This window comes from Oryx dammah, unplaced genomic scaffold, assembly GCF_014754425.2.
Source record: "Oryx dammah isolate SB20612 unplaced genomic scaffold, SCBI_Odam_1.1 HiC_scaffold_15, whole genome shotgun sequence".
Lineage (NCBI taxonomy): Eukaryota > Metazoa > Chordata > Mammalia > Artiodactyla > Bovidae > Oryx > Oryx dammah.
This window is the reverse complement of record NW_024070199.1, coordinates 41,011,751-41,033,843: the sequence shown is the minus strand read 5'-3', so window position 1 is coordinate 41,033,843 and position 22,093 is coordinate 41,011,751. Positions and strand designations below refer to the sequence as shown.

At 61.1% G+C, this 22,093-nt stretch overlaps 2 protein-coding genes across 4 annotated transcripts in view; one reads left to right on the top strand and one right to left on the bottom strand.

Annotated features, from left to right (window-relative positions):
• The window catches only part of BAD (BCL2 associated agonist of cell death), a 16,241-nt gene extending 13,286 nt beyond the window's left edge, over positions 1–2,955 (top strand). For all 3 annotated transcript variants that reach the window (XM_040256318.1, XM_040256320.1, XM_040256319.1), the window contains exon 4: positions 55–2,955. In XM_040256318.1, the coding sequence (XP_040112252.1) occupies positions 55–180 (126 nt within the window). In that variant the 3' untranslated portion in view covers positions 181–2,955. The remainder of the gene's footprint in view (positions 1–54) is intronic.
• On the bottom strand, positions 2,642–22,093 carry PLCB3 (phospholipase C beta 3). The gene is made up of 31 exons (XM_040256161.1): positions 19,096–22,093; positions 15,445–15,522; positions 15,109–15,177; positions 14,881–15,021; positions 14,582–14,661; positions 14,425–14,478; positions 14,257–14,332; positions 14,054–14,154; positions 13,355–13,521; positions 13,134–13,280; positions 11,996–12,236; positions 11,706–11,790; positions 11,444–11,630; positions 10,503–10,708; positions 9,589–9,685; positions 9,425–9,509; positions 9,018–9,142; positions 8,532–8,686; positions 8,290–8,451; positions 7,536–7,635; positions 7,347–7,451; positions 7,041–7,132; positions 5,609–5,774; positions 5,485–5,520; positions 5,185–5,377; positions 4,477–4,618; positions 4,301–4,377; positions 3,859–3,948; positions 3,711–3,768; positions 3,336–3,422; positions 2,642–3,248 (listed from the first exon to the last, which is right to left on the bottom strand). Exons 1-31 carry the CDS (start codon positions 19,192–19,194, stop codon positions 3,045–3,047), a joined length of 3,705 nt encoding a protein of 1,234 aa, XP_040112095.1. The 5' UTR covers positions 19,195–22,093; the 3' UTR covers positions 2,642–3,044.

Sequence of the window (22,093 nt, the reverse complement as noted above, 5' to 3'; positions counted from 1 at the left end):
CAGGCTGCCAGGATAAGCTAATTCATTCTACCCTTTCTTCTTCCCACCCTGAAGGGGCTTCCTCGCCCGAAGAGCGCGGGCACGGCAACGCAAATGCGACAAAGCCCTAGCTGGACGCGCTTCCTCCAGTCCTGGTTGAGCCGGAACTTGGGGAGAGGAGGCTCCGCCCCCTCCCAGTGACCGTCCGCCCCGCAACCGAAGCTCCCAACCGGTGCTGGTGGCCATCTTGGGAGCGGGCGTTAGTCTTTTCTGCAGGCCTTATGCAAAAGGAGGCTCGGATTCGTTCCTTTCGGAAGACTGAGGTCTGACCCAGAGTCCGATCCCCTTCCGGTGTGTGCGAGGACCACGGAGGGGCTCGGCCCCCATCGGAAGTTGGAAGTTTTTCCGCCCTTACCTGCCGGAAGCGGCCCCGTGACCCCGCCCCACGCGCCTGCGCCAGTTGCGAGCCGAGATTAACCCTAACTTCGCCGGAACCCTTTCCTCCGCGGTAACGCTGCGGACCTACGCCCGATACTAAAATGCTAATAAAGGCCACGTCTGTGCCGCGGAGTCTCCTCTGTCTGTCGCCTGGGGCTTCCCGGGCGGAGAGAGCGCTAGCACTGACAAGAGTTTCAAAAGATGTCCCCGCTTTACATATGAGGGAAACTGAGGCACCTGGGGCCGACATCAGGGAGGCATTGAGGCGGCGAGCGGAGCTACGGCCGCCTGGACTCCGGGAGGCGGAGCGCGATCGGGCTTCGGGACATCCAGGTCCTTATCTCTAATATGGTAATTGAGAACTGCAGGCCGGCTGGCCGCTGGAATTGCGCGCACTGCAAACCGTGCCGCCGTCCCCCAGGGAGGGTCATTTGCTCCTATTTGGGTTAGTCCTTTTGAGCAGCTACTGTGTGGCCGGCCTGGGGCCAGCGCTCCTCAGGGAACTGGCAGGACACATTGGGCGGGGGAGGGGACGGAAGGCTCGGCACAGGGCTGTGAGTAGAGGGATCGCTAGGGAACCAGAGAAGCTTCACCAGGCCCTGGGAGCCGAGCTGAGAGCTCAATTCCAGAAAGGTTTATTGGCGCCCCCTACAGACTAGCCAGCGCTTTATACTAGGTACACAGACCTGGATTGCGCCACAGCCCGTTATTCCTAGCTTCCTGGCGAAGGAGCCTCTCAGTGAGGAGTTAACGCCAGCTTAGTGCTCTAACAGGGGCCTGGAACCAGGATGAAGGCGGCTCCCTCCAGCAGAGGAGTCAGGGAGGGCTTCAGGGGGGAGGTGAGCTAAACCTGGGACTTGAAGACATGAGGGAGGGTGCTATCATATCCAGTAGAGGAAATAGCGGACCCATGGAAGGATGGGGGAGCTGCAGAGACCAGGCTTTTCAAGAGTTGGAATGTCATACCCAGGAATTTGGAGTTTAGCCTGGTCTTTGAGGACCTGGGGACTGACATGCAGTGTTTTATGGGTGAAGTCAGGAAGATGGGAATTGCCTGCTGAGGGGCCTAGATGGGGCAGATGTGGAGCTAGGACAAGGCCTGATTGCAGAAACAGGGAAGGCCTGGGCACTGGTACTGACCCAAAGGGAGTGGGGCCCAAAGCAGAGGTCCCCAGCTCTGGGAAGGCCTTGCTCTGGAAGCCCTGTTCTCTGGGCTCCCCACCCTATCTGTTTGCCTGAGGCTGCAGCAAAAACAAAGAAAGAAAACAACTCAATTGGCAGGAGATAAGCCCAGATAAGAGGCTGCCTTCCTGCGGAGGAGGCAGGCAGTCAGCCCGGGAAGTGCCAGGAAGCTGGGAGAGGCCTTGAAGACATGCCAGCCTGACCCTGCTGTAGAACCCAGCCGCACCCTCACTGCGGGGTCTCTGCCACTCCACGCTGTCCCAGAGCAGGAGGGGGAGGCGTGGAGCAGGTCCTCCAGGCTGGCCAAAGACAGTCTGCCCTAGAGGGTCCATGCCCCCCCCGCCTCCAGGTCAGATGTCTTGACTTAGATGTGACCTCAGTTTCCTCATCTGCAAAACAGGCATAACACCTCCCTCACAGGGAGGAAGGGGATGCCGCGGCTCCCCTGCACATGCTGTGACCGTCAGCACCCCTTTTCCCAAGGGTCACTTCCAGGCCCATCTACTTCCTGCCCATCGCTGAGAGCCCAGGTGCCCTGAGGTTGGGCAGGTTTTGAGCTGCCCACCTGCACCCCAGCAGGTCTATCCCCTGATAACTGAACCAACTGCCTGTGTGGCCAAGAGCAGCCTTGGCGGAAGATGCTGGGTGCCTGGGTCATATCAGGCTACAGGAAGAGGGGGCAGGGGAGGCTTCCTGAAGCAGAGGCCTGAGCCTCTATGAAGGGAGGACAAGAAGAGCCCAGGAGGGAGAAAAGTAACCAGAGTAAGGGGCGGGGGAAGCAGAGTGAGAGCCCAGGGCAGAGGGCAAAGAAAGAGGCGGGAGAGCCTGAGGGAGGCCAGAGGGCCTCTGATGTCAGGTCACTGGCAAGACCTCCAGGCAGTTCCTGGGCAAGGAGGTCTCAAAACCCTTTGTTAGGGGCCTGACCCACAATGCCCACAAGCCCATTTTATAGATGAGAAAACTGAGGCTCCAGAAAAAGCAGAACCAGATCTAGGGCCCAGAATCCTCTCTAGTACTGCCCCAAACCACGCTGCACACAGGGTCCCTGAAATCCACATTTATTCACATAGAAAAAAAATCCCCAAAGGAAAGAGAAAGAATGTGACTTCCCGGAGCTCGAAGGCTCCACCCACTGTTCCCTGGGGAAGTGAGGGAGACAACTCCCACTCTAGGCTGTGGGTGTCATGGGGGTGAGGCCCTTCTGGCCCAGTGTGACCCACCTAGCACCTTCCCTAGGACTGAGGGCAGGAAGGAGGGGCTGGGGACTAATGGGGTTCCTGGGGGGTAAAAGGAGGGAGTTAGTGTGGGGTTGCTTGCCCCGGTTTAAAAAAATAAAATTTCTAAAGATAAAAAGTTAAAAAAAAAAAAAAGCATTTAGTGTCTTAGCCTCCTGCCCTCCTCCCAGCACCCACCCTGGCCTGGTGGCCACCTCTTGCTCAGCCAGTTCAGAGCTTTGTAGTCTCCTCCTGGCTCTCTGAGTCAGCGCCAGGCAGGTGCCCGCTGCTCCCAGGCGCATGACCGTTGCTGGCACAGGCGACCAGATGCCCGTCCCCCAGTCCCTCCGGTGTCTCGCCCAGCAGGCTCCAGCGGATCTCCTGGGGCAGCCTCTCCCGCTGCTCCTGACACTCCTGGACCAGCTGGGCCAGCAGCTGCAGGAGGAACAGCGTCAGAGAGGCCAGGCCAGGCCACCCAGGCAGCCCACCTGCCGCCTACCTGCCCCTCACCAATGGCCTCACCTTGGGCTCCTCTTCGGCTAGCTGTTGGAGGACCTGCTGCTGCCCGGCCACAAGGCGTTCCTGCCGCTGCTTCTGGGCCTCCTCCAGCTGTGTGTGGGGGACAAGGGCTCACACAAGGGTCTCTAAGGGAGGGGCCTGGGCCCCGGGGCTCTGTGGGGGCAGAGAAGTCAGGGAGACCCTCTTTCTGAGCAAGAAGGCGAAGGTTCCCGGGGCTGTATGACCAGGGTCCTGAGATGACTCTTAACAGCAGACTCACAGAGAAAGGATCTAGAAGTCCCTCTAGGGCAACGGAACACCAGGTTGGCACCCAAGATACCAGTTTAGGATGACTGAAGGAACAGGGGTGGGCTAGGGTGGCACCTGAGCTTCACTCACCCGACGGATGGAGTTGACTGACTCAGTGATGTGCCGACGGTTAATCTCTGTCAGTTCCCTGCACGAGAGCAAGGAGGAGGGGCTCAGCGCCCAGGTACCCGCCCGGCCTGCCCAGCACACAACTGGCTCCCAGCCCTGATGCCCTTACGCCTCCTTCTTATGTTTCTCCCTGGTCTTGGCCTCTGAGATACTGTTGTGGCGTTTCCTGTCCAGGATCTTCTGCAGTTCCTTCTTCTCCCTGGAGGAGCCAGTGGGAGGACAGGCAGGGTCAATGGCAGGACAGGGGCGTGTGTGTGGACACGCGCTTGCCCACCTTGTGGCACTAGGGAGTACGCCCCTCTCCGTGCATGCGCGCGCGTGTGTGTGTGTGTGTGTGTGTCTGTCTGTCTGTCTCTGCCCACCTCGTGGCACCAGGGAGTACCCCCCTCTCCACGTGTGTGTGTGTCTATGTGTGTGTGTGTCTCTGCCCACCTCGTGGCATCAGGGAGTAGTAGCCCCTCTCCGCGTGTGTGTGTCTGTGTGTGTCTCTGCCCACCTTGTGGCACCAGAGAGTACCCCCCCACCCTGCCCACGAGATCCCCGGCCTTCACCTCTCGTTTATCTCCTTCAGTTTCTTCAACTGAGTCATGTGAGCGTCCAGGACAACCTCCCTGAGCTTCAGCTGAGCCTACAGACACAGGTGGCCGACAGGTGACCCGGGCTGTGACAGGCCTGTCCCAGAGGCAGGCTCCCCCCGCCCCCCACCACATGCCACCACCACCCCCACCTGCTGTAGATGCTCCAGCCTCCGCTCCGCCTCCGTGTCCACCTGGGCCTCCCTCAGCTCCAGCAGACACTGCACCTGTTTCTTCTGGAACTCTTGATACCTGCTAACCTCTTCCTCTTCTGCCCTCTCGTCCTCCCCGCTTCTGTGGGGAGAACCCCTCTGGGTAATACTCAGGTTGTCACATGGACCTGGGCCGGGAGGGCAAGGGGACAGGGCAGATGCCTGTAGGCAGTGACAGATACCAGCCCGGAGAAGTGGGATCGGTTCCAAGGAGGAGGCCTGTTAGCTCCACACAAATGTTAGGAGCCTGTCTGGGCAACAGTCCCTGGAAACACACTCTTATGGGGATTTCAAAAAAGGTGTCCCTCCTGGTGGAAAGGGGCTTCTCTTGTGGCTCAGCTGGTAAAGAATCCGCCTGTAATGTGGGAGACCTGGGTTCAATCCCTGGGTTGGGAAGATCCCCTGGAGAAGGGAAAGGCTACCCACTCCAGTATTCTGGCCTGGAGAATTCCATGGACTGCATAGTCCACGGGGTCGCAAAGAGGGTGGGACCCAGAGTCCTCTGTCTTCCTTGCAGCAAACCTCCTTCCTGGGGGTCCAAAGGGCAGCCCTGGGCCATCCATCTATGCCCACCTAGTGCAGAAACCCTCATATTCATATTCACATTCACATCCACGCACAAATCACATGGGCAGGCGGGACACTCACAGGACACCGGGCCGCTGTCGGCACCTGCTTCCCGCGCGGGCCTGGGCCAGGTTGTCGAGCAACCGGCGCGTGAGGGCAACGGCCTTCCGCTGATGTTTCTTGTACAGCTCCCGGAAGTCTCGCTCTTGCCGGCTCCGGAGCTTCACCAGGGCCTTGTGGCCTTGGAGCTCGTCCAGCGGGGCCGGGGCCACCTCTGTGGACAGCAAAGGCGGGCTGGGCTGGGCTGGGGCAGACCACCCCTGCTGGGGCACCAGTTCCCTCCAGAAGTAGCCCTGCCCCCAGGACAGGCATGCCCCGTACCTGAGAGGATGCTGGCGATGAGATCATCACGCTGACCTGGAAAGCAGAGGCAGGGCTGACTGTGAGAAGCTGGAGAAGGGCAGAGCTATTCCCTCTCTCCGCCTACTGCCAGGCCGCCCCTTACCTGGGCTGCTGATGGAGGAGCTGATGGAGGAGCTGGTCGGGGAGGTGGCGGGGCCTGGGGGCCGGCGCGGGGAGGCATCCTGTGGGCTGGGCGTGGGGTGTGGGTTCAGTTGGTACCCCAGCTGCTGAGTCTGGGTCTCCTGGCTTGTCTCCAGGCCAGACTGAGCCTGCGAGGGTGGGGTGGAGAAAGTAGAATGCTCTATGCTCCTTCCAGAAATGCTACTCTCTCCAGACCCTTCTTTTATTTTTTAAAATATTTTGGGGGGAGGGAGCCACACCATGAGGCTTGTGGAGGACCTTAGCTCCCCAACCAGGGATCAAACCCGGTCCCTTGGCAGTGCAAGTGCAGAGTCCTAACCACTGGACCACCAGGGAATTCCCCCTCTCTAGACCCTTCCGTCCTTCACAACCTCCCCTCAGCCCGTGGCCCTGGACTCCTCTCATCTGTCATGTGGGGGCTGTAAGAATACCTCCATGAAAACAAGACACGCATTTCTAACCCCTTTTTGCACGTGGGGCATGGGGAAGAGAACGTGAGATCGTGTCTCTAGGATACAAGGCCTCACTGCATACGGTTAGGAACTTCTAGATTGTTCTGGAAAGCCCTGGCCCAGCCCCAAGTTCCCTCCTGTCTCTGAGTCCCCCTCCACCCTTGTCCACAGCTGCTCATCTTCCTCAGTGCTTAGCTCCTGATTAAATCAACGAAGGAAGTGACCGCAGAGGGGGCACTAGTCTCTCCCGCTAATAACTCCAGGCAGCCGGCTCTCTTCCCTGCTGCCGCAGGCCCCCAGGGGACCGGGCCTAGATGTGCGGCCAGCCTCTGCTCCTGACCCCTCCCCGCAGAAGCCACGGCCGTCTCATGGCTCCCAGGACCACGCTTGAAAAGCTTTTAGGGCTTCCAACTGCCCTGGTGAAGTGGCTGAACTCTGCACCCTGGCTTTGAGCCTGCCAGCAGCCAAAAGAATTCTAGCCCTGGACAGTCTTAAAGGCCTTTCTCATGCAGAAGGGATTTCCACCTCCTTAGAATGTGTGGAGTAACCCCAGGCAGCTGAGCCTCCAGAACGAGAGAGTCCAGAAGCCCCAGCCGTGCAGCGTGGTGGAAGGGCGCTGAAGGCAGAGCCCAGGGCTGGAGGGACAGTGTGGGTGAACCCATGAAGCTGGCATCAGCAGCAAGCAGGGTACAGGCCCCTCGGGGAGAAGCGTCCTACTGCCAGCTGGGACTGGCATGGGCAGTGCAGACGGAGGAGAGCAGAGAAAGCTGCAGGGTGCTTCCCCGCCAGGGCTGGGCCCAGGGGTCAGCTCTGACCACTCCCCCACCCTGACCCCCAGGGTCCAGGTGAGCCTGAGCCCTGCTGCCTCCTGCCTGTCAAGAGCACAGGCAGACAGACCCCTCCAGGCATCACTGTGCCTGCCCCTGACCTGCCCTGGCTCACCTCACTCTCCCCAATGAGGGCAGCCAGCTGCTTGGCCCTCTGGTCCATCAGGCTGACATGCTTGATGGGGTTGATCAGGGCCTCTGCATAGTCTGAGGGTGGAGGGGCAGAGGGCAAGGGTCTCAGAGACAGAACCCCGGGAACCCACACCCTCCCCAGCTCTGGTCTCATGCAGGGACCACAAAACCACCCTCAGATCTGTTTACCACCCACCTAGAGCCACCAGTCCCAGCCACTCCCAGCCCCTGGTGGTGTCCTTGTCCCCACCCTGCCTGGCCTGGCCTGCCCCAGCCCCGTGCGGCTCACCCTGGTGGTCATCGGGGATGTAGTCGGAGGCCTCGGTGTAGATGAGCAGGGCTGGCAGGCACAGTGGCTGGTTGGCCTCGTTCCGCAGGCAGATGTAATGGTACCCTGGAAGGGCAGGAGGGAAGGGGGCTGAGCACAGGTCCCCACACACTGTGCCCCCGCAACTGCCCAGAGCCCAGATGGTCTCACCTGAGCGGATGGCGGAGACAGGCAGGATCCGGTGCCCCACGAACTTGCCCCCCTCCTCAAAGGCCGCAATGCGCAGCGAAGCCAGCGTGGGCAGCACCACCTGAGGGCCCAGACTGGTCTGAGCTGCAGCTGACCATGGCCAGCAAGGCCGCCACCCAGAGTGGGCCCCTGGACCACATGACCCAACGACAGACCATCAGTCACCATCGCCACTGAGCCAATGGTGGACCCGCACCTCCGCAGCCTGGCCAGAGGTGGCCAGCGTTCCCCAGAGCCCTGAGTCCAGAAAACAGGCAGACAGACCCCTCTAGGCATCATTATGGCGGGACGGGTCTGGTCACTGCCGGCTTAGCACCTAGAGCGAGCCACGCATCTGAGACAGGCCGCATCCTTGGCAGGCCCATCCGTCTGGGAGGCAGGGAGAAGCTGGAGTGAGCTTCCAGCAAGTCCCTCCTGCCTGGGAGAGGGGCTGGGCTATGCCCCCAGGGGGCTATGGGACCTCCTGCCATTTCAGCTTCCTGTCCCCCCACCCTGACCCCACAGAGGGCAGGGAGCTCCAGCCTGACCTGGGTGACAGCCCTAGCCTCGGCACCCCTGCCTCTGACCCCCGACCATACGGCGCTCCTGTTTCCCCACCAGAAGAGCCCAGCAGGTCTGGAGTGACAGCCCTAGCCTCGGCACCCCCGGCTCTGACCCCCAACCACCCGGTGCTCCTGCTTCCCTACCAAGGGAGTCTGGCAGGTCTGGGGCTCACCTTGGGGAAGTCGAATGGCTCCTCATCCCACACGGGGTTGAACGAGTTCCCCTGTGAGGTCCGCGTGCGGTACTTGCGCCGCGTGTCAACGGGGAGCCCGAACATGTCCACCTCCACGTAGATGCCCACCTTCCTGTCGGACAGGAACTGCCCCGAGATCACCTGGTGGGCCAGGAGGGTGAGGAGGCTGCTCAAAAGTCCCACCCCCAGGACACCCTGGCCTGCGCCCTTCCCGGCCCCACCTTGACCCGCACGGCATTGGCCACGATGCCGTCCACAATGACTTCGGTGAAGGGGTCAAAGGACTTGTCCGGCCGCCGCATGAACTCAGGCTTGAGTAGGTAGCCGCTGCGCCCGTTGTACTCAAACACGCCGGCGTTGAGCTGCATCGGCACATCTGGGGGCGGTGCACGACATGGGGAGGGTGAGGGTCAGCAGGTGGAACAGGGTCAGGAAGGACACTGCTGTGCAGAGCAGTGGAGAAACTAGGGGTCATTCAGGTCAGATCAGATGGCATCCAGGATCCAGACTCCAAGAATACTGGACAAGGGACCAGGTCTAGCATCTGCCAAGGTCAGGGGTTAGGGTCAGCCTAGGTCTTGGTTGGATTTGGGGATCTGGGATTAGATAGAGTCAGAGGTCCCTGTAGTCAAGATTCACAGGGTCAAGGGGCAGAAGTTAGTGAGGCTGGGGGCCAGAGGTCAGGGTCAAGGCAGGACAGTGCTCACCCAGGGTCTGGAAGTTGAGTGCAACGAGCTGGCAGCCCACGTTCCAGAAGAGCTGGGGCATGTAGTTGGACGAGTCCACGCGGGTGCCCTTGGGGTAGATGCGGCTGAGCTGCTGCTTGTTGTATCTGAGGTTGGCAGTCAGGGACCACAGGCAGGTACTGGCCCCGCGTTCTGCCCTGAGCCCAGTGCTCCAGGCCCGTCCTCGGCTCCTGTGAACACACCTCCCAGCCTTGGCTCAAGCTGCCCCGCAGTCCCCCACTTCTCAGCTTAGGCCCTGGGCAGTCTCCTAGACCCGCTCCCAACCCAGACAGGGGTGCTCAAGAGTCAGGAGTGGTAGAACCACCTGAGCCTGCCTCCCAGGGAGCAGCCCCACCCTGGCCCGCCAGACCGCCAGCGTGGAAGGATACTCCACAAACTCCATGGGGCTCTTGGTCAGTTGCTCCATGGCCTTGGTCTCCACGAAGGATGACATCTCGAAGCACTTGTTCCTCTCTGGGGGATGGAGGTGGGAGGGGATCAGGCCTGGCAGAGCCCGACTGCCTCCCCCTCCCCCACCCCTCCCCCCACTCACTTCGAGCAGCCTCGAAGGACTTGAACTTGACAGGCTCGATGTAGTTGACGAGTGTGGACATTTCCTCAGTGGCGTTGACCTCACTGCTGGCGGTGCCCTGCGGCCCCCAGTCGCAGGGTCAGCGGTTCCGTGCCCCCCAGCCGGGACTTGGAAGCTCCCTCACCTGCCCCCGCACCACAGAGGAAGCGCTGACCCTCCTCCCAGCCCGGCCACAGCCTGTAAGTCATAGTCCCATGCGCCCCACAACCTTCTCTCTGGGCCTTGCTGACCAGGCCCTGGACCCCACCTTCCCGGTCTGCCTCCTGCCCCGCTGATCCTTGGAAGCTGGAACTCCTCAGCCAACCTCAGGGGTTCAACTGTTCACATGAGGGTGAGCCCCCAAATTCCCACCCCTACTCTCATTTCCGGCCACTGCCTTGCCACCTCTTCCTGGGTACCTCACAAGATTCCCCAAGCCTTGCGACCTGAGCTCACTCACCTCTGCCCACACCTGTCCCCAGTCTGGGCCCCTTCCAAACCCAGTCTCAGCGCTGACCTTTCCTGTCACCACCTTTCCCCAGAACTCAGTGCCCCTCCCTCCTCCGCGCTCTCTGGCCCTGCCACAGGGCCTTGGCACAGCCCCCCTTCCTCATTCCCTCACCCAACCTCCTCGCCGAGGTCTGACTCCCCACTCCTCACCCTGGTTCTGCACCCTAACTCACCCCTCCCAGCCCATATCCCAAACACAGTTTTACACTTGTTTCCACACCTGTCTACCTAAGACCCTCCCCTACTCCACACACCCCGCCCCCATGCGTGAACTCTGGGAGGGCAAGTGGACCCAGTGCTCAGGGCTGTGCCTGGCAGAGTCAGGGCTCAGCCCACTTGGGAAGAGAAGGCATGCCGCCGCCCCCCATCCCACTCGCAGGCCTGACCTCATCCGTGGTCGGCTTTTTGGGGTCCGTCTGTTCCTCCTCTTCCTCGTCCTCCTCCTCCTCCTCCCGGTAGGCAGGTCCAAGAGCATCAGGGCCCCGCTGCAAACCATCCTCCCCCAGAGACTTCCGAGGCTCCAGGCTGGGCTTCTCGAGGCCCGCCTCCTCCCCATTGCTCAGGCCTGGGCAGCTGTCAGAGCTGGGGGACCCTGCAGAGGACAAGGCCATGGGGTCAGGGGTCAGGGCACACAGTCGCTCAGGAGCCAGGAAGGGTTGGGCCCAGGGGGTGCAGAGCTGCCTCACGGAGTCCGGGGTACTCTCAGTGCAGCGTTGCTGGGGAGAGGGGGGAGGTCAGGAGTTGAATGGGATCAAAACCAGTCGTAGGGTAGAGGAGTCAAAGGTCAAAGGTCAGGGTACAGATATAACTCTGGGGAGATATAACTCAGGGAGATAGGTAGGGTGGCTTAGAAGGCTGAGAACTGGGATACAACAGCCTTGACAGTAGTGGGGGGGGAGGATGACAAGGTGGGGTTCCAAGTCAGGGGTCAGTTAGGGCCACACCCCGTGAAGGGGCTTAGGGAGGTGAGCAGTCAGGGGTCAGATGGAAGAGGGACCTCAATAAAGTGAGAGGTCAGGGTGAGCTGAAGAGGACCCACTGGGAGGGTACACTCAGAAGGGGTCTCAGGAGAGAGATGGTTCACTGCGGTCAGAGGTCAGAGGTCTGAGTCACAACCTGGTTGAGGGGAAACACCTCTGTGAGGTGCTAGCTGGAGGCTGAGACTGAAGGGTCAGGAGGTGGATGGAACCACACCTCTGGCGGCAAGTGGCTCAGAGAAGGGGGAGGTCAGGTTGGGAGCAGAAGGCACATCTCCAGGGAGGGCTGGGCTCAGAGAAGTGGGGACTTAGGGTCGGGACTGGGGTTGGAGGTCAGGCCAGACTCTCACCGAGCTGGGGCGAAGAGGGCTCGGTGGTGGCAGAGCTCTCGCTCAGGGCCGAGTTGCTCTGCTCCAGCGGCCGCCTGCGCACAGAGCTGCCAGGGACGCCGCTGCCGAGTCGGTGCCGCTTCTTGTTCTTCACCAGGATGCGGCCCATCAGGTCCTGGGGGCTGGGCAGGGGGACGCCCGGGGCCAGCTGGTGGGCACGGACAGGTCAGCGTCTGCTGGGCACCCTAACCCCCACACTCCACCCCGGCTCTAAGCCCCATACCGGGTACTTGTCCAGGGGGTCGATGAGCAGAGCGTCCCCAAAGATGGAGCGGCAGTACTCGGCCATCTTGGCCTGCTGTTTCGCCCTGTGGGGCCAAGGTCGGAGGTCAGAGGTTCCTGGGGTGAAGCTGAAGTCCCCAGAGTGGGTCAGAGGCTGGCAAGATCACTGAAAGGGTCACCCTCTCCCAGGGTCAGAGGTCACAGGAGCAATCCAACAGAGCCATGGTGAGTGGCTGTCCCTGGGTCAACAGGGATTTCCCCCGGCTGAGTCCCACTCAGGGTCCCACTCACGAGTCCACGTGGTTCTCAAAGGAGAGGATGACGGGGTAGGGCGAGGTCTTGAAGGCGGTCTCCGCGATGGCCTCGAGCACGTCTCTCAGCGGCACCTCCGTGGTCATGGTGAAGCCGTGCGTGATGAATGGCTCCTCCTCGGGCGGCCGCCCCTTCCACACGTCCAGCTCCACGCAGCGGCAGCCCCACAACAGCGCCTGCCGGTACATCTCCACCGACGAGGTTCCGGCCAGCTGCCCCGCTGGAGGCCAGGCTCCATCACCACCAGTGCCCAGCCAGCCTGGCTCCTACCCTCCTCCCCAGGCCTGCACTGAGCTGGGTGGGGCCGTGCCGGGGACGCAGAGCCCCGTGGTGGCCTGGCCTGGGCTTGCTTTGTCTGGCCAGCTGCTGCTCACGCCTTGATTCACTGCGGAACCGGCATCACCTCTCCCCAAAGCCCCAGAGCCAGGCAGAGTCAGCACCACCGGCACTGGCTGACAGGCGGGGCCCTCCACCTCCAGGTCTCACCCTCTCTCAAATGAACTCCGTCAGCCCATCCCACCGGCCTGAACTGGGAGTTGCCCCAGCACCCCCACGGCCCCCCGCTTCCCTTTCTCCCCTCCACGGTGGCTGCCCTGGAACAGCCTCTGTCACCTCCCCCTGGGGACAGCAGGCTCCTCCCTGCCTCCCATCCAATCTCTGTGGAGCACTGGGCGTCATCCTTCTAAAAACATACCAGGTCACATCACCTCCCCCTGCTCAACACCTTGCAAGAAGCCTTCCCATTCACTCAGGATCAGTGCAAATTCCTTCCATTCTTTCTGTGCCTCCAGGGCCCCTCTCGTGGATACCTGCCCCACCTCACCCCACCCTGCCCCACCCCACCTCTTGGCCTCCTTTCAGCTTAAGAGCACCAGGTGGTCCCCAGTTCCAGCCTCCCACCCCCCCAATATACACAGGCTGTCCTTCACAGGGCAGGTGTAGGCCTCAGCCCTTCCCCTGGGGAAGCCTCTTGGACCCCCGGGGAAACCCATGCAGAGAAGCCCGCTCCCCAGGACAGGCTTGCTATTTCTGGCTTGCTTCCCCAACATGGGCCCAAAGGGAGGGAGGCAGTCTAAGGACCAGAGGGCAGAGGTCACGCTAGGATGGGCACACTCACCCGTGAGATAGGTGTTATGCGAGGAATTGATGAAGTAGGCGCTGAGCGGCTGGGTCATGTCTGCACTCAGATCCAAGGCCTCAAGCGGCAGAATGCCGTTCTCCTCACCTCCCAGGTAGCGGCTGAAGCCCTCCATGGACATCTGGTCTGGGGGGCAGGGTGGGGTCAGCAGGGTCGGTGGGGGCCCTCCCGCCTTGCCCCCAGCTCCCACACTGGCTCACCTCGCTCCAGGAACTGCTTGTTGGGCTCATACTTCTCGATGAGCAGCCGGGCCTGGGAGGGCCGCAGAGGCGGGTACAGCACTTCGTTGAGCCGCGGGTCCCGCTGCTTCTGGTTGATGAAATCCATGAGCTGCTCCAGTGTCAGGTAAGGTTTGCCCTTGGCGCCTCTGGAGGGGGCGGGATGCTGGGTTAGGCTGCAGCCTCACCAGCCCCTGCTTCAAACCCTCACCTGGGGAGGAGTCAGAAGGTCGGTGCCTAGTTCCAGAACCCTCTGATGGGGACGGGGGCCAGTCTCAGCCCCTCCGGGCCTCAGTTTCCCCATCCACTCGACCACTTGGTGCCGACGCTGGTATCAGTAAGAGCTTTGGAAGCCACCAAGGGCTTGGCCCACCACACCATGCCTGCCTGCAGCTCCTGAGCCCAACCTCAGCTCCAGGGTCACCCACAGCACATCTGAGCCAATGCATTCTGGTCCCCAGCGCGGGGGACCTCCTGCTGTCTCAGGAGCATCCCTGGCCAAGAAAGGTCCGCACAGAACTGTCCACAGCAGAGCCCCAGGCAGCCCTGAGCACAGCCACAGCCCAGCACGCACAGACCCCCAAGAGCTCCACCTCCCCTCCCAGGACTGGAAGGAACGCCACCGCCGGCAGAGGCCAGACGCAGCACACGGGGGCCGGTGGGCACGTCGGCCCTGCTCACATCTCCAGCAGGATCTTGTCAATGTCCGGCCGCAGACACAGCTTGTTCAGGAACCGCTCGAAGATTTCCAAGGAAAACTCGTCAGGCCGGATGGACTCGCTCTAGGGGCCAGGAGTGGAGAGTCAGAACCCAGGGTCAGCCAGCCCTCAAAGGGCAGGCGCCTGTTGTGACACCCGCCCAACCCCTGTCCCCAGGCCCCTCACTCGGTTGAAATTGAGGCCACAGGATTCCAGTGCAGTTTCTACCCGCTTCTTGTCTGCTGAGAACATCTTCAGGATGCTGAGCAGATGGGAGGAGTTAGGGTCAGTGGGGCAAAGGTCATCAAGGTCAGAACAGCAGAGGAGGTGCTGAGGAGGGAAAGGGGTGCTCACTTCTTGACTGGAATCCGTCCATCCTGGTTTACCTGCAGCTTCAGCTTCGTGTATCTGGGGAGATAGGTGGGAGGGTCACGCCCTGGGACAACAGCCTCCTGAACCCCCCACCAGGCACTCCTGCCCTGCGCTTCCCCAGGGCAGGCCCAGGGCTCACGCTTTGCGCAAGAAGGTGTTCCGGGAGGCGTTCTGAGCCAGGATGTTCATAGCCAACTTGAAGAGCTCCTCAGACCAGACCTGAGGGGTCAGGATCCAGGGCAGGGGGTGAATGGGGGACAGAAGGGCTGGCTCAGCCACTGTCAGATACACAGGAAATGCTTAAAAACCACTTGTCAGAGGATGATTAGAAAAAGGCACAGAGAACAGCCTAGTACACAGCAGGTGCCTATTAAGTGATGGCCGACTCAGCAAGTGAGGCGGTAGCTCCCCCAGGCCCAGCCATCAATCCCAGCCCACCTTGGCTGTATCATCCTGCACGGCCATGAAGTTCAAGAATGTTGTATTCACCGGGTCTGGCCCGGCTACCACTGTCATCAGCTTCTCCTCCAACCGGGCATCAGGGCCCCCAAAGCCCAACACCTCCCGGATCTTGGGGTCCTGAGTAAGTGAGAGCCACGGGTGAAGAGGGCTGTCCCCTTCCCCTACTGCCTCACTCCCATCCATAACCTGGGCCCCATCACTCACCTTGGGCAGGCGGGCATAACGGCCCGTCCTGGTGTCCCTGATGGAACTGATGTCGAGTGTGTCCACCTCCTGGGGAAACCAGATGCCACGGTGGGTCTGAGAGGCTCCAGGATGAGAGCCAGAAGCCCCCAAGCTCCCCAACCGGGCCAGGGAGTGCTCACCCCCTGCTGTAGCCCCAGTCTTAGCCCACACCCGTAGCACTTCCTGTCCAGGGAACTGTGGGAGAGGTCAGGCAGCAGCAGGGCCCCACCCCCAAGGGCAGGGGCAGGGAAGGATTTCGGGGGGTCTGGGGCAGGGGCCCTAGACCCAAGCAAGCTGTGTCAGCGCCACGCTCACCATGTTGGGTCCCGTCCAGTACAAGAAGAAGCCATTGGAGTCCACACGCAGGGTTACCAGGTTCCGACTGGAGGCCTCCTGGGGACGAGACGGATGGCAGGGGTCAGCGAGTGAGGACTGCTGCCCAGGTTTGGGCCCTGGCACCCCAGGCCCATTCACTCCAATCTTTCTGCTAGTGAGCGAAGATGTCGGCGCAGCCAGGCCACAGGTCCTCTGTGGCTCCTGTCAGTCCTCAGGACAAAGCTGAGTTCCTAGGCCCCTCCCAGCCCCACCTCCTTCTTGCCCTAAGACTCTGTCACATGGACCACTAACTGCCCACTCCCCATTCCCAGCTTTTGCATCATTGTTCCCGCGCAGGGATATCTTCCTTTCTTTCTCTACCCATGAAATCTGATCTGCCTCCTTGGAGAGGCCTCCCCAGACCCCAACCCTGGGCTGTTTCCTCAGAAGGTCTGAGAGGTCCCTGGTGGCTGAAGCCCCCATAGCCCCCTTGGGGATATTAAATGAAAAAAGAGGGTTTGGAAGCCTGATCCCTATGGTCCTCTGTGTCCCTCAGGTCCCCAGGACAGCCAGCCACCCCTTACATTGGCCTCAAAGTCCATTACCCCCCACTCTGAACCCCACTGGAGTCCCACAGCTTTGAGGCTCCCCCCACCCATCTTACAGCACAGACTAAGTCTCCTTGGACAGGTACTCATCCTGCCCTCAGGCCTAGACAGTGAATTCAGCCCTCACTCAAACAGCCTGGTGGGAGGGCAGCAAAAGGGTGCATTGGCTCCATTTCTGAGAAGAGCCACCCTGTGTGACTCAGGACCAGCAGCAGTGGGGAGGGGGTGATGTCATCAGCGGCTCAGACTCAGCCAGGGCCCAAGTGACCAAGTGGCCACAGGCAGAACTCTCCTGTGGCTGTTTAGCTGCTCAGTGGTGTCCGAGTCTTTGCGACCCCTTGGATCGTAGCCTGTCAGGCTCCTCCGTCCATGGGATTTTCTAGCCCAGAATGCTGGAGTGGGTTGCCATTTCCTTCTCCAGGAGATCTTCCTGACCCAGGGATCGAACTCGCATCTCCTGCATTAGCAGGCACTGGCAAGCGGATTCTTTACCACTGAGCCAGGAGGGAAGCCCAGAACACTCTTGCCCCAGGCCAACAGGAGACTCTGCCTCACGCTGGCACCACTCCCAAGTTACCCCTCACTGGTGGCCAGCACCACAGTGCACCCTCCCTTCTGCTCACCAGGTACAGGTCTAAGCACTCGCTACCTAGGGGCTCGCTTAGTTCTCTAAACATCCTATGAGGTTTGCGCTACTGTTCTTCTCATTTTACATTTGAGAAGACTGAGGCACAGAAAGACTATGCAGCTTTCCTAAGGTCAAGAAAAGGAGCCAAGATGTGCATGCAGGCAGTACGGCTCCAGGGCTTCCCTGGTAGCTCAGACTGTAAAGAATCTGCCTGAAATGCAGGAGACCCAGGTGCAAGCCCTGGGTCCGGAAGATCCCCTGGAGGAGGAAACAGCAACCCACGCCAGTATTCTTGCCTGGAGAATTCCATGGCCAGACGAGCCTGGTGGGCTACAGTCCATGGGTTCACAAAGAGTCTGGCATGACTGAGCGACTAACGCTACTAGCATGGTTCCAGAGGCTTTCCTGGTGGCTCAGCAGTAAAGAATCCACCTGCTAATGCAGGGAATGCGGGTTCGATCCCTGGATCGGGAAGATCCCCTAGAGGTGGAAAGAGCAATGCACTCCAGTAATCCTGCCTGGGAAACCCCTTGCCTGGCAGGCTTCAGTCCACGGAGGGTTCAACAAGACTGAGCAATTGAACAGCAATAACAAGTGTGGCTCCCGAGTCCCAAGGTTTGGGAAGCAGGGAACCAGGACCTCTGCCAGACTCCCAGCTGCTGGCCTCAGCCGCCACCCCACCGTGGGGCCTGGGATCAAGTCTCTGTTCTCCAGACTGAGTTTCCATCTGCAGGAGGACGGGGACTGCACTGCTGCTGCCGCCAAGTTGCTTCAGTCATGTCCGATTCTGTGCGACCCCATAGACGGCAGCCCACCAGGCTCCCCCGTCCCTGGGATTCTCCAGGCAAGAACACTGGAGTGGGTTGCCATTTCCTTCTCCAATGCATGGAAGTGAAAAGTCAAAGTGAAGTCGCTCAGTCATGTCCGACTCTTCGAAACCCCATGGACTGTAGCCTACCAGGCTCTTCCGTCCATGGGATTTTCCAGGCAAGAGTACTGCAGTGGGGTGCCATTGCCTTCTCTGGGGACTGCACTAGCCCCGCCCATCTCAGGCTTTGCTAGGAAAGATGGGAGACTGAGCTGGAGGCAGAGGGGACGGCAGCTTGGGAACTTTTGGGGTGCTTGGGCCTCCCCACCTCACTGGGCTGACACCTACCCTCAGCCTTCTCTGGGATTACCAACCCTGCCCTGGGGCTCAGGGGACCCCAGTAGTGTGAGGAGGGGCTAGTTCTGTGGGCACTGCCTCCAGAGCCTCCCTCTAACCCTCCTCAGGGGCCCGGTCTTCAAAGGCAGCCGGAACCCCAGCCTCTCAGGCCCCAAGTCCTTGTCAGCAACCCGCACCCCACCCCCAGGGCCCTCTCCCTGTTCCCACTTCCTTATTTGGGTTTATCACACTGGAAGGAAAAGGAGAAACTTTTCCCTTCAAGCCGGCCTGGGGGGAGGGGTCTACCCTAGTCCCAGGGGCGCCGGGACACCCTCTAGGGCACACCTGTTACCTCAGGCCACGCCCCCAGCCCCTCCCCCAGCTCTCACGCCTACCCGCCCCACCCAGCCGGAAAGGAGCCGGGAGTCTTCCAGGCCTCCGGCCTGGCTGGGAAGGAGCAGCAAGGAAGCTCAGGCCGGCGAGGAGGGGCCCAGGGGGCAGGGGCGGGGGCGCTGTGGAAACGAGCGTGAGGGGCAGGACCCGTCGCCGAGCCGCAGGTGGGAGCGGGGCCTCGGGGATGCAGCAGGGGCAAGTCAGATAAAGGGGTGGGGGGCAGGATTTATTGGGGTTCAAAGTCCCGGTGCTAAGGAGTGGTGAGCAAAGTTCCCCCGAGGTGGAGGAACTTGGGGGGCAAAGTCTCCACGTGGGGTGACTTGGTACTCCCACCAGAGCGAGGAGCTGGGCTGGGATCTAGAAGCAGGGCAAACGGGTGCCAGCCAGAACAGGGTGAAAAAGTGATGAATGGAGAAGAATGTTCAAACTAGGGTAAGAGGAATAGCAGGGTCCCAGAGGCACCCAGTCAGAATGGGGGTGCGCTAAGCCAGAGTAGGGGCCGTGGTTCTTGAGCCAGACCGTCCAGTGCCGGGCAGGGGTCTGGTGACCAGGCCAGGGTGGGGGAACGAGAATTAGACGGGCAGGGAGAGGTGAGAAGGACGAGTGAAAACGCGGGGGCTAGGATTTATCGGGGTTCGAAATCTCCGAGCCAAGGAATAAATGTCAAATTTTCCGCAGATGAGGGGCTGGACTGGCGGGTGGGGGACAAAGTCTTCCTTACAGGGACGATTGGGGACTCAAGTTTCCGGAGCGCAGCCAGGCTGGGATGGGGGTGGCGCGGTGATCAGGCCAGTCTGGGCCGGGGGTCCCCGGCGTCTGGCGGAGCAGGCGTGACAGAGCCCCCGGATCTGGGCGGAGCAGGGGGCCCCTGCACTCACCTCGTCCCATTTGATGAACTTACTCCCGCGCCGCAGGGTCTCCACGACGGTGGGCGGCTCCAGCTGCAGCGCGTGGACGCCGGGCCTGGCGCCCGCCATAGCCAGGCCGGGGGCGGGTCGGGGACCCGCGGAGCCCCGACGGGGACCCGACGGCGCCGCTGTTCCCTCCGCGCGCTCCCGCACGGCCCGCTCCGGCCCGGCGGCGTCTTCGCCCGCCCGCCAGCCAGTCTGTCCGGGACAGACCAGAGAATCGGCGGGGCCCGGCCGGGGCGGGGCGGGGGCGGGGCCGCAGCGGGACCGCCCCCTCCCACAGCGTCCGGCCGGCCCGCTTCGCGTCGGCTCCCCCTGGCGGCCGGGGCGGCGACTGCAGCCACAGGAGGGATGGGGCCCGGGGCGCGCCTGGACTGAGGCCCTTCGCTGGGGGAACTCAGCTGAACCGGCTCGGGGTGGAGGGAGGGCGCTTAGGGATCGGGGTGCAGCTAGGGGGACTGGGTGTAGAGGGCGCTGCTGAAGACCGGCGCTGGGGTCAGCCCACTGTTTCTGAGGGGCAGGGGCGGGGGTATTACCAGAGAGCAATACTTGGGCCTGGGGGAGAAGAGACCTGCCTGCCTTCCACCCGACTCCTGCAGCATTTAGCTGAGTGCTGGAAAAGCCACTCCCACCCCCCCTCTCTGCCCTCACATCGCCTCACCCCCTCCACCAGCAGCTCGGTCTCCCTCCCTGAGAGCAATTAGCAAGCTAATGGGCCTCCCGCCGCAGGCGCCCTCCCCCCGTCCCTAGCCCGGGGAGGCCCGGCGCCTGCCGCCTCCTTTGAGGACCCAAGCACCCTGGCTTTGTAGAGCGAGCCCTGGAACAGCGCCCTTCTTGTTTCGCAGAACCCACTCCCAACCCCCACACCCCCAGCTCAGCCTGGAACCTGTCCCTGTGGGGCTCCCAACTGCAAACTGAGAAGGGGACAGCTGGTCCTTTTGCCTGGAGGGGTCAGAAGCCTCCTGGGTGTCCATGAACTAGGAGGGTTGAGGAGAGGTTCTGCCATGCCTGGCCCACGGCAGGTGCCCTGAAATCTGCAGCGTGCCAGGGACCTGAGCTGGAAGGCACATGGGCACTGAGATGGGTGGGGGCTGCAGCCCCTCCCGCAGGGCTTGGCTGGGGGGGCTCCTGCCTGGGGGCCCCTGTGGGAGCCCCCCCAATACAGAGGCAGTAGCAGCAGCAGGTTTAAAGTAGAACTCATCCAGAGGGGCCAGCCAAGTCACCTAGAAACCCAGAAAGAGACGGAGCTGTTTCTGGGGGAGGAGGGGTCAGTCAAGGAGGAGGCAGCCCTACAGGCTGCCTTTGCCCCAGGCTCTCAGACCCCCAAGGGGAACTCTGCCTGGCACTGGCCATCCTCAAATCCCCACCATGTTGGGCACCAACTCTAACCTAACAGATCTCCTAGCCTTTGGCCGAGGCCCTGTGGGTGTGATTATTATCTCTACTTGAGGCCCAGAGAGGGGAAAGGACTCGCCCAAGGTCACACAGCTTGGTAGGAGGATTGCAGCCCTCTGTCTTGAAGGCCAGCTTCTGTCCTGTCTTCACTCCTTGCTCTTGAAGAGACAAAGAAAGCGGGACTGGACTTGTGATCCTTGTCCTCTCTCATCAGAGCAACAGAGCCGTACCCCTCAGAGACTCAGGGACCACGAGGTCTCACTGGGTAGCCATGCAGGGTAGAGATGGGCCTCTCCTCCCCCTAGCTTGGGTGCAGGTCTACTAGCCGAACCCAGTCTTTGTACTTCCGTCACCTTGTCCAGAAGCTGGAGGTTGTCAGAGGATGAAATAGTCAAATGGGTATGAGATGATCCCTGGGTACTGGATATCTAAGGAAAGGAGAGCAGGTTGTGGAGATGGCAGGGAGGAGAGTGGAAAGGACATGGGTCAGCTCTGGGCCAGGGGGCCTACCAGCCAGTGCCAGGGCCAGCAGGGCCTGGCGCTGTGGCCTGAGCTTAGGGGTAGAAGCTCTAGGCAGCAGCTTCTTGAAAAACAAGATGGGAGCCTGTTTCCTGGGCCTGAGGCCCTCCCCACCCACCGTTTCTCCAGAGGCCAGGGCAACCCCCATTAGAGGGCTTCTTCCTCCTTGTACACTTTCTTCCTGCCTTGGTAATGGTAATAGGGTTTCTCAGCAAGCTGTAATGGTGGAAGGAACGCAGTCTTTCCGGCCTCAACCCTTGATTAAGGGAGCGGTCTCAGCCACAGGACCCTCCCTAGGGCCTCTGCTTTAGGAAGTGCTAAAAGCAGCCTCAGCTGCTCTCTGGGGGAGGGGGGGCCAGGACCCCAGGAGAGGTGGGGCTGGAGAGGCTACAGCCTGGGGCTGGAAGGGTGAGGGGGACAGGAGGCTAAGGGCTGGGATATGGTCTTGGAGCACCGACCTCAGCCACAAATCACCAGAAGTCAGCGGAATCAGCCCCTTTGAAGAGGCTCAGGGTAGGTAGGTGACTGGCCCAGGGCCTCTCAGCCTAGGGCAGAAGCAGGATTTGCACCCAGTTACTCCACTCCAAGATTTTGTGCTAGGCAGTCAAGCCTCCAAGGCAGCTGCAAGCCATCATGGCCCTCTGCGCTAACATAGAGTAGGTGGCCATGGGGAGGGACTGGACAGATAGGGAAGTCAGCCTAAGGAATCTGGGAGTGTCCTGGAGGTGGCACAGAAAGTGGAGAGAGGGATTCAGGAAGAGCGGCCCTGGCTCTGTCTTCCCTGTTCAGCCTAGAGACCCCTCAGGGGACACCATGAAATTTGGAAATGTCAGGAGACCTTCACACTAGCCTTGAGGGGAGGAGGGACAGGAAGATCACTGCTCAGGGTCATAGCATCTGGAGGGACAGAGCTGGGACTGGTCCCCAAGTCTTCACCACCTATAGGTTTCATTCTCACAGCAAACTATAATATTATAGCCTCCCTTTTTACTGCAAACCTCCCCTGCCCCCACCACCCCCAGGCCTGAATCAGTGCTCCAGTTTAAAAAGAGCA